The sequence below is a fragment of the Solanum tuberosum genome, unplaced genomic scaffold (assembly GCF_000226075.1).
Source record: "Solanum tuberosum cultivar DM 1-3 516 R44 unplaced genomic scaffold, SolTub_3.0 scf00363, whole genome shotgun sequence".
Lineage (NCBI taxonomy): Eukaryota > Viridiplantae > Streptophyta > Magnoliopsida > Solanales > Solanaceae > Solanum > Solanum tuberosum.
Genome location: NW_006239298.1, coordinates 310,989 through 322,826, shown reverse-complemented (window position 1 = coordinate 322,826; position 11,838 = coordinate 310,989). Strand labels below are relative to the sequence as shown.

Below are 11,838 nucleotides of genomic sequence, written 5' to 3'. Positions count from 1 at the left end.
TATAAATACATATTTTAATAAAAATAAATTATGTTATATATTAATCTTCTGAACTCTTGATTCATATTCATGTGTTTGTCTTTATAATAATCAGATTTTTCGTATTTATTTTTTAATTTGATTTATATTTTTATTTTGATAATGTCAGAAGTCCATTTTATGTTGTTTTTTTTTTGTATTTGTTAATTAATTATTATTGTTATATTATCATATTTTCTATTAAAAATGACAAAACCGAACAGCCCAAAAACATAACAAAATTTAGGTTAGCAAATTTTAAGTAGCATAAGAAGAAAATTTAGACCAAGGAGGAGAGAGATTCGAGGGGGGAAAAGGGACCTTTAGGGTACTTTTCTTGCAAGTGGGACCCAAAATCCACTTTGCAAAGCACAAAAGCACCTCACACAAGTATTGTCTGCCACCTAATATCTATGTCTCTCATAGAATAAAATTTTGCTTACAAACTAAGGAGTAAGGATGTTGTTCAAATAGCAATGTTGGGGTTTTACACAGCTTATGATTTATGTATTTTTGTCAGATGTTTTGTTTGACTTAATAAATATATTTGTGACACGTTTCAACGAAAAAAAAAATAGACAATATAGTCAAACAAAATTGAGCAACATCCTGTGGAAAACCGTGTAGGTCCACACTCCACTGGCCACTGTCTATCAATTTCAAAAATAAATTGATACTATGGATACACACACGAACTCATGTTTGGTTGGAGCTAGTATTTAAAATAGGCAAAAAAAATTGATCTGTTAGCCAAAAAAATAAATACAAACGAATCCTGTTGTTTATTTGCGAGGATTTTGCTATTTTATACGTTTCAGATCTGCAGAAATTTGGAGTTTCTTTTTTCTGTTGACAGTCCAAATGAGAAGTGAAATGTTTTCCCATCTTTTCTTGATCCTATTACTCTCCATCTGCTGTAAAATGAGTGATGTAGTGGCAGCTAATTCCAGTAAATGTCTTGAGGATCAGAAGAAGTTACTGCTGCAGCTGAGAAATAAGCTTACTTATGATTCTGAAATATCTACCAAGCTAGTGAAGTGGAACCAGCGGATTGACTGCTGTCAATGGGAGGGTGTCACTTGCAACGGTGAAGGCCAAGTTATTGGTCTTGACCTTAGTGCTGAATCATTCTCGGGCAGTATCACTCCGTTAGCTGATCTTAAGTTTCTCTCTATTGTCCATCTTGATGGGAACAATTTATCTGCACCAATTCCAGAGTTCTTTGCGGAATTCACCAATTTAACTGTCTTGAGTCTGAGTTCCTGCAACTTGATAGGAGAGGCACCTCAGAAAATATTCCAGGTACCAACTCTGCAAACAATTGACTTATCAGTAAATAGGATGCTTGGGGGTTCTTTACCTGAATTTCCTTCAAAAGGATCTCTACAAAACCTGGATCTTAGTTATACGAAATTTTCAGGAAGTTTACCTGAGTCCATAGGGAACCTTAGGAAGTTGTCGCGTGTTGAACTTAGAGCTTGTAATTTTACAGGTCCAATTCCATCTTCTATGGAAAATCTAACCCAGCTTGTTCTTCTGGATTTCAATTTGAATAGCTTCACGGGTTCATTTCCATCTTTTAAGCTGTCCAAAAATCTCACTGATATATACTCTGCTAGAAATCGTTTGATAGGAATATCATCAGACTGGGAAGGCTTTGAGAATCTTGAGTATCTTGACTTGAGTAGCAATTCAATTTCTGGGATCATTCCAGAATCATTGTTTTACCTACCCTCACTTTCAGCTTTAGTTCTGTCCAACAACAAGTTTTCTGGCCAAATAACTGAATTACAAAATGTGATTTCTCCACTTAAAAGTCTTGAGTTGAGTTCCAACAAATTGGAAGGGCCAATACCTGAGTTTTTATTTGAGCTGCATGATCTTTATGGTCTGTCACTTTCATTCAACAAGTTTAACGGTACTGTGCAGTTGAAGAAGTACACAAAGATCAATAAACTTGTAGATCTTGATCTGTCCCACAACAGTTTATCAGTTGACACCAATATAAGTGAATCGGACCTTGCCTTGCTACCCCAGCTAAATAGTTTCATGTTAGCGTCATGCAATCTGCAGAATATTTCCTTCCTCAAGAACCAATCAAAGTTGTCGATGTTAGATCTCTCAAACAACCAGCTTACTGGTGAAATACCAAACTGGTTGGTGGAAATCAATGATGGACTTCTCCGTTTTCTGAATCTTTCTTTCAATCAATTTACGCGTCTTCAAGAACCATATACAATTGGCTTTCTCATGAATTTCCTTGATCTGCATTCAAATCTGCTCACTGGGGTTATTCCATTACCACCACGTGCAGCTGCTTATATTGACTTCTCAGACAATAACTTTTCATCTTTTCCACCTGACTTTGGCAATTATCTAGTAACTGCTCGGTTCCTCTCAATTGCAAACAACAAAGTTATCGGTAGTATCCCTTCTTCGATATGCAACTCCAGCTATCTTGAAGTACTTGAGTTATCAAACAACAGTTTGAATGGCATAATACCACCATGTTTAGCAGAAAAGAGCAGCACACTGAAAGTACTGAACCTGGGAAAGAACAATCTCATAGGAGATATACCTGAAAAGTTTTCTTATAATTGTGAGTTGCAGAGCCTTGACCTCAGTCAGAATCACTTAACAGGTCTGCTTCCTCGTTCTTTGTCCAACTGCACAAAGTTAAAGGTAATAAATATTGGAAACAACAAGATCAAGGATACTTTTCCCTGCTGGTTGAGGAACATGTCAGATCTTCGTGTACTTGTATTACGCTTCAATGGTTTCCATGGGAACATTGATTGCTCACGTGTGAATTCCAACTGGACTGCACTTCAAATCATGGACCTAGCTTCCAACAATTTAGGGGGTGTTCTTCCCCGAGGTTCATTCTTGGAGCTAAAAGCAATGATGGCTGACCCATCTTTAACACATTCACGCTCTGATATCTTGCATTTTGAGTCTTCTATTAGGCCAATATATTATCAGGACAGAGTCACTCTTTCTCTTAAAGGACAAGATGTTACACAGACAAAGATCTTTATCTTCTTCACCTCCATTGACTTTTCAAGTAACAATTTTGTGGGGAACATACCAGAGATAGTTGGAGATCTCAGATCACTTAATCTTCTCAATATTTCACACAACAATCTCACGGGTCAAATACCTCCAGCAATTGGAAATTTGAAGCAATTGGAATCACTGGACCTCTCATTCAACAAGTTAGGTGGCAATATCCCAGAAAAGCTTGCTAGCCTCACATTTCTTTCCTTCTTAAATTTATCATCTAATGAATTGGTCGGAATGATTCCACGAGGCAACCAAATTCAAACATTTGGAGAAAGTTCTTTTGAAGGAAACAAGGGGCTATGTGGGTTTCCGCTGAACAGAACTTGCAAGAATAATTCAGCAGATGCACCTTCTGAACCAGAAGTTGAAGAGGAAGAATTCATTTCAATGACGGAGATTTATGTAAGTGCTATGTTGGGATTTATTGTTGGTATTGGGATCATCTTCCTACCACTTCTGTTCTCAAAAAGATGGAACCAGTCGTACAACAGAATAATTAACAGATTAATTTTAAGGATATTTCAGCAGCAAAATCAAGAAAAGAAAACTAGTAGCAGTAGTGTAGCATCTTGGAAAAAGGCAGCAGGGAAATCAAGAGGCAGACATTAATTTCACAGGATGTAACACTTCCTTGCAGCATGCTGCTCACTATTAGTACTTCTAATTGTTTCCACTATGAGTTATCTGTGTTTGTTTACCTTTCATGATTCATTTTAGTTGCTTCTTATTACATAGAAGAACACAAAGCAATCTTGCATTCTGTTTTAGGTAACGGTCAGTGAATAGCCATAACTAAACTGATAACAACCTTTCTCATTTTTTAAGAAACAAAAGCCAACTAGGCCATTTTCTAAGTACAATATAGTTTATACAAGTTCTCCCTTATCTTCGAAGTTAGAGTCGTTCTGCGCAGACAATAAGACTTCTTGAAGTTCCTCACTGATGTCTTTATCGCCATCCTGCTCTTCAGCCACTTCTTGTTGGGAGAACTTATCCTGCCCTTCTCAGACAACGTCAACTGAGATTTGACAGGCCGATGACAAATACCAGTTTTCTTTTAAAATAATTCCTTCTGAGTTTTCCAGTCATCAGCTGTCTTCTTGACCATGTCTCCTATCAATGTCTGGTTCTGTGTTATGTGCTTTATGTTTTCTACATCCACCATGTCACTAGCCCCTTTGATAGCTAGATCTTTGGCCTGTGCATATTCTGCCGATTTTTGCTTGAGCAAATCCACCTCATATCCATGTGGGTGAAGTGCTCAATCCGGCTATTTGCAAATAACTTTTGCACGCTATTTGGATACTTGCATTTTGTATTTCTTCCAGTTCATCATCTCCCCGATGCCGAGGTTTCATATACATCCACAAAGCCAAAAAGAAACATGTTCCTATCTAGTATATGTTTGACTAGAGCTGGGACTAGTTTAACATCTTTGGCCTTTGCCTTAGCGACAAGACTTCTAAGATTCTTCAACTCTCCCAGAGATATATAAATCTTGAAAGGAGGCAGGCCTGAATGGCCGTCTCATAAAGGCAATATAATCCACCTAGTCTCCTTAAAAGAGAATGAGTAGAGACTATGTAACCACTGCAGTATGCATAGAGTGATTGTATAAAGCATGCCTGATCTTTAGATGGACTATAGGAGAACTTTTTAGAAATCCACACTCTTCATTTCTGCAAAAGTAGGAGATCCACCCTTGGCAAACTCATTTATATGCTCCTCGATGTCTAATTTGAATGGCACAATGTCCTTGTTGACTTCTTTTTCTTTTTTTTCTTTTTTGTCCTTGTTGACCGCCTTGACATCAAATTTTCAAAGGCATTTGACAGCTTGTTGAACCTTTAAGCTTCCTGCTTAACCCTAATTCTCTCCTTGCAAATCCTTTATGTCCATTATCCACGCTAAATGGCTCCTGCACAATTTTTGCCTGAAAGTGTATGATTTGGACAAAAGTTCATCTACTATACAGTAGATAATGTGGTACACTGGTGTGGGTACTTCACCCTTAACTAGAGGTTTCAGGTTCGAGCCCTGGATATGGAGAAAATCATGTTGGGAGCGCCACCCCGAATGGGCCCTGCAGTGCGCAGTCCGAATTTAGTCGAAGCTCCAATGTGGGCTCCAGACACCGGATGGAAAACCAAAAAAAAATAAAATGTATTAATGCATATTCATGTAACGTTCTCAAAAGTAAACCAAAGTATATTCGATCAGACTTCACATTTGATTTGAAATTAACAGAAAAATCAATTCACGAAACAGAGTTTTGAGCTTGAAAACCTTGATTATGAAGGATTCAGAGTTGATTTCTATGAACAAAGACAGCATCCGAACTCAGATAGTTCCTTCGAATTCACAAGTCTGAATGTTAAATTATGTCTTAATCCTAACTCACCCACAAGTCTTACAAGGAGTCCATCTATCTCAATAACCAGTAATGTGGAATTTTTGCTTTAACACCCACCTCACGCCCAGTGCCCTGTTGCGTGGACACTTTTGGGCAATTTTTTACCACCTCACGCTTAGTGATGTCAGTGCTTAGCATCTTGTGCGTGGACAATAATTTGGGCAATTTTTGATTTTTTTTTTTTTTTTGGGCCGGTGAGATAGCCTTGTTCTAATATCATGTTAAATTAGGTTTAAGCCTAATTCACATCCCAAAAACTAACTCTAACAGAGGAGTATTGTTCAAACCTTATAAGAGTCCACCATCTCATTAACCATGACTTTTTGCTTTTAACACTGAATAGCACACAAACTTTCATGGTGGACATATTTAAGCTGATCAACGATCAATCTGCAAAAAAAAAACATCTATGTATACACGTATTTGATCAACGAGCTATGAAGGTTTTCCCGCCAAAAAAACTTCGAGAAAGAGGGAAAATGCCCAAGAAACGCGTTTGGTGTGTGTTTATAAAAGATTTGAAACCTACTATTAATAAGTACTACTAATAAATTTGTCAATTTTAATTTAAGATTAACCCAGATTACTCCATTCATCTCAAAAATAATTGAATTGTTTCACCTCATTTGATATTCAAATTTCAATTATATTTCGGTTGTCTCAATTTATATAACATCAGGTAAATAATATTACTCCTGCTATCCCATATTTTTTGTTTAGTGTGACATATTTTATTTCTTAGTTTATCAAAAAATAATAATTAGAAAACTAAGAAAACATTGTCAATCTCAATTTCTGAATCAAAGGAGGGAATACCGTATTTATAAAGTTAGATATGAGATGTTAATTTCACATAGTACAAAGTACAAACTAAGGAGTAAGGATGCTGTTCAAATAACAATGCTTGGGTTTTACACAGCTTATGATTGGAGTATTTATTTTTGTCAGATGTTTTGTTTCTTACTTAATATATATATATATTTGTGACACGTTTCAACAAAAAAAAAAAAAAAAACTAATGATGGGAATATAACTTTCTTACTACTATATACTAAGATAATTTCACATGTAAATATAGACAATAGTCAAAACAAATATAAGCAACATCCAGTGGAAAACCGTGTAGGTCCACACTCCAGTTTCCACTGTCTATCAATTTCAAAAATAAATTGATATTATAAGTAGACACGCGATGTCAGCGTATTTAAAATAATACATAAATTAATCATCTTGCTTTACTCATGTTTGGTTGGCGCTAGTATTTAAAATAGGCAAAAAATGGATCTGTTAGCCCAAAAAAATAATTATTCAAACAAATCCTGCTGTTTATTTGCGAGGATTTTGCTATTTTATACGTTTCAGATCTGAAGAAACTTGGAACTTCTTTTTCTGTTGAGAGTCCAAATGAGAAGTGAAATGTTTTCCCAGCTTTTCTTGATCCTTCTACTCTCCATCTGCTGTAAAACGAGTGATGTAGTGGCAGCTAATTCCAGTAAATGTCTTGAGGATCAGAAGATGTTGCTGCTGCAGCTGAGAAATAAGCTTACTTATGATTATGAAATATCTACCAAGCTAGTGAAGTGGAGCCAGATGATTGACTGCTGTCAATGGGAGGGTGTCACTTGCAACGGTGAAGGCCAAGTTATTGGTCTTGACCTTAGTGCTGAATCATTCTCGGGCAGCATCAATCCGTTAGCTAATCTCAAGTATCTCTCTGTTATCCGTCTTGATGGGAACAATTTATCTGCACCATTTCCAGAGTTCTTCGCGGAATTCACCAATCTAACTGTCTTGAGTCTAAGTTCCTGCAACTTGATAGGAGAAGCACCTCAGAAGATATTCCAGGTACCAACTCTACAGACAATTGACTTATCAGTAAACGATATGCTTGGGGGTTCTTTACCTGAATTTCCTTCAAAAGGATCTTTACAATCACTGGTGCTTACTGCTACAAAATTTTCAGGAATTTTACCCGAGTCCATAGGGAACCTTAGGAAGTTGTCGCGTGTTGAACTTAGAGCTTGTAATTTTATAGGTTCAATTCCATCTTCTATGGAAAATCTAACCCAGCTTGTTCTTCTGGATTTCGAGTTGAATAGCTTCACGAGTTCATTTCCATCTTTTAAGCTGTCCACAAATCTCACTCGTATATACTCTGCTGGAAATAGATTGACAGGTATATCATCCGACTGGCAAGGCCTTGAGAATCTTGAGTATCTTGACTTGAGTAACAATTCAATTTCTGGTCTCATTCCAGCATCATTGTTTTACCTACCCTCACTTTCAGATTTAGTTCTGTCCAACAACAAGTTTTCTGGCCAAATAACTGAATTACAAAATGTGATTTCTCCACTAACAAGTCTTGACTTGAGTTCCAACAAATTGGAAGGGCCAATACCTGAGTTTTTATTTGACCTGCATGATCTTTACGGTCTTTCACTTTCATTCAACAAGTTTAACGGTACTGTACAGTTGAAGAAGTTCACAAACATCAATAAACTTGTAGATCTTGATCTGTCCCACAACAGTATATCAGTTGACACAAATATAAGTGAGTCGGACCTTGCCCTGCTACCCCAGCTGAACAGTTTCATGTTAGCGTCATGCAATCTGCAGAATATTTCCTTCCTCAAGAACCAATCAAAGTTGTCGATGTTAGATCTCTCAAACAGCCAACTTACGGGTGAAATACCAAACTGGCTGGTGGAAATCAATGATGGACTTCTCCGTTTTCTGAATCTTTCTTTCAATCAATTCACACATCTTCAAGAACCTTATACATTTGGCTTCCTGAATTTCCTTGATCTGCATTCAAATCTGCTCACTGGGGTTATTCCAGTACCACCACGTGCAGCTGCTTATATTGACTTCTCCAACAATAACTTTTCTACTTTTCCACCTGACTTTGGCAATTATCTAGTAACTGCTCGGTTCCTCTCAATTGCAAACAACAAAGTTATCGGTAGTATCCCTTCTTCGATATGCAACTCCAGCTATCTTGAAGTACTTGAGTTGTCTAACAACAGTTTGAATGGCATAGTACCACCATGTTTAGCAGAAAAGAGCAGCACACTGAAAGTATTGAACCTGGGAAAGAACAATCTCATAGGAAATATACCTGAAAAGTTTTCTTATAATTGTGAATTACAGAGCCTTGACCTCAGTCAGAATCACTTAACAGGTGTGCTTCCTCGTTCTTTGTCCAACTGCACAAAGTTAAAGGTATTAAATATTGGAAACAACAAGATCAAGGATACTTTCCCCTGCTGGTTGAGGAACATGTCAGATCTTCGTGTACTTGTATTACGCTTCAATGGTTTCCATGGGAACATTGATTGCTCACGAGTGAGTTCCAACTGGACCGCTCTTCAAATCATGGACCTAGCTTCCAACAATTTAGGGGGTGTTCTTCCACGAGGTTCATTCTTGGAGCTAAAAGGAATGATGGCGGACCCATCTTTAACACATTCACGGTCTGATATCTTGCATTTTGAGTCTCAATCTGTTAGGTCAGTATACTATCAGGACAGAGTCACTCTTTCTCTTAAAGGACAAGATGCTACACAGACAAAGATCTTTCTCTTCTTCACCTCCATTGACTTTTCAAGCAACAATTTTGTGGGGAACATACCAGAGATAGTTGGAGATCTCAGATCACTTAATCTTCTCAATATTTCACACAACAATCTCACGGGTCAAATCCCTCCATCAATTGGAAAATTGAAGCAATTGGAATCACTGGACCTCTCATTCAACAAATTAGGTGGCAATATCCCAGAAAATCTTGCTAGCCTCACATTTCTTTCCCTCATAAATTTATCATATAATGAATTGGTTGGAATGATTCCACGAGGCAACCAAATTCAAACATTTGGAGAAAGTTCTTTTGAAGGAAACAAGGGGCTATGTGGGTTACCGCTGAACAGAACTTGCAAGAATAATTCAGCAGATGCACCTTCAGAGCCAGAAGTTGAAGAGGACGAATTCATTTCAAGGACGGAGATTTATGTAAGTGCTATATTGGGATTTGTTGTAGGTGTTGGGATCATCTTTCTACCACTTCTGTTCTCAAAAAGATGGAACCAGTTGTACAACAGAACAATTGACAGATTAATTGTAAGGATATTTCAGCAGCAAAATCAAGAAAGGAGAACTAGTAGCTGTAGTGTAGCATCTTGGAAAAAGGCAGTAGGGAAAGCAAGAGGCAGATATTAATTTCACAGGATGTAACACTTCCTTGCAGCATGCTGCTCACTATTAGCACTTCTAATTGTTTCCACTATGAGTTATCGGTGTTTGTTTACCTTTCATGATTCATTTTAGTGGTTTCTTATTAGATAGAAGAACACAATGCAATCTTGCATTCTGTTTTAGGCAACGGTCAGTGAATAGCCATAACAAACCTGATAACAACCTCTCTCTTTTTTTAAGAAACAGAAGCCAGCTTTGCCATTTTCTAAGTACAAAATAGTTTATACAAGTTCTCCCTTATTCTTCGAAGTCAAGAGTCGTTCTGCGAAGACAAAATACTTCTTCAAGTTCCTTACTGAAGTCTTTATCGACATCCTGCTCTTCAGCCACTTCTTGTTGGGAGAACTTATCCTGCTCTTCTCAGACGATTCTTTGATAGTCTGATGACTAATACCTGTTTTTTGATAAAATAATTCCTTGTGAGTTTTCCAGTCCTCAGCAGTCTTACCGACCATGTCTCCTATCAATGTCTGGTTCTGTGTTATGTGCTTTATGTTTTCTACATCCACCATTTCACTAGCCCCTTTGATAGCTAGATCTTTGGCCCGTGCATATTCTGCCGACTTCTGCTTGAGCTAATCCACGTCAAGCTCCGACCTCATATTCATGTGGGTGAAGTGCTTAATCTAGCTATTTGCAAATAACTCTTTGCACGATATTTGGATACTTGCATTTTGTATTTCTTCCAGTTCATCATCTCCCTGCTGCCGAGCTTTCATTTACATCCACAAAGCCAAAAAGAAACATGTTCCTATCTGGCATATGTTTGACTAGAGCTGGGACTAGTTTAACATCTTTGGCCTTTGCCTCAGCGACAAGATTCTTCAACTCTCCCAGAGATAAATAAATCTTGAAAGGAGGGTTGAATGGTTGTGTCTCATATAATCCACCTAGTCTACTAAAAAAAGAATGAGTAGAAACCAATGCAGTATGCATAGAGTGATTGTATAAAAAAATGCCTGAACGGAGAACTTTTTAGAAATCCATGTTGACTTCTCTTTATGGCCTTGACATCAAATTTTCAAAGGCATTTGACAGCTTGTTGAACCTTTAAAGCTTCCTGCTTCTCTGCTTACCCCCAATTCTCTCATGACAAATCCTTTATGTCCCTGTGACACGGCTAAGCCCAAGTTGAATGGATCCTGCACAATTTTTGCCTGAAAGTGAATGATTTGGACAAAAGTTCTTCTAAATATACAGTAGTTTAATAAGTAGATAATGAAGGTACTAATGCATATTCATGTAAAGTTCTCAAAATAAACCAAAGAATCATATCATCATCATATCATATCATATCATATCATATTATAAGTGGGAAGCCTCCAAGTCAAAAGTTGAATTACGAAAATTTCCTTATAATGTCATACTATTGATGAACAAAAATATAAATATACATTAGGTATTAATAAATATTATCATATTCTATTAAACACTATTTTTATATATTTTATGAACAAAAAATATAAAATACATAATAATAATAATATTCTAAAATGGAAAACCCCATAATATTACTTCAAATTTTCTGAAGTTAAAACACAATTTATGGCATGAATTAATATAAATACAATGAATATTTGTATTATTAAATGATAGAAAAAAATCAAAAGTTTTGCAATATTTAAAACAATCTCTTCAGATACTCCTACCGCGCAAAACTATAAAAAAACTCAATGAATTATATTCATAAATTATCTTAAATGCTAGTAAGTAATAGCTACAATAAACATTGTTGCAAAACTTTTGATTTCCTTCCATCATAGTTAGCATAAATTAATGATGAATTTTCTACTTGATAAATTAAATTTATCTTATATAAATGAACATTTAGCATATAACTAATTCTCACTATTTGAATGAAACAATATAATATATTGTAGGTGTAAACTTACAGGTATGTAACAAATATCCAGCCTTTCATGTTTAAATATGAGTCACTTAGTTATTATTTCTAAAAAAAAATTATTGTGCTTTTTATGTTGTGCTTCTCACATGAATGAAAGAATAAGATAATTTTGTTTGGAATGCTAAGAATATTGTCGTCATATATAGTTTCTCAAGCTTTTGGTATCTCAGTAATACTCAATAGTGTA

At 36.3% G+C, this 11,838-nt stretch overlaps 2 protein-coding genes across 2 annotated transcripts; both read left to right on the top strand.

Moving 5' to 3' along the window:
• Positions 1–939: 939 nt before the first annotated feature.
• LOC102587228 (receptor-like protein 12) lies at positions 940–3,690 on the top strand. The gene has a single exon (XM_006361811.2). The coding sequence runs from the start codon at positions 940–942 to the stop codon at positions 3,688–3,690; it is 2,751 nt and encodes a 916-aa protein (XP_006361873.2).
• A 3,208-nt stretch (positions 3,691–6,898) lies between these two features.
• Positions 6,899–9,709, top strand: LOC102600548 (receptor-like protein 12). The gene has a single exon (XM_006361843.2). The coding sequence runs from the start codon at positions 6,899–6,901 to the stop codon at positions 9,707–9,709; it is 2,811 nt and encodes a 936-aa protein (XP_006361905.1).
• The last annotated feature ends 2,129 nt before the right edge of the window (positions 9,710–11,838 follow it).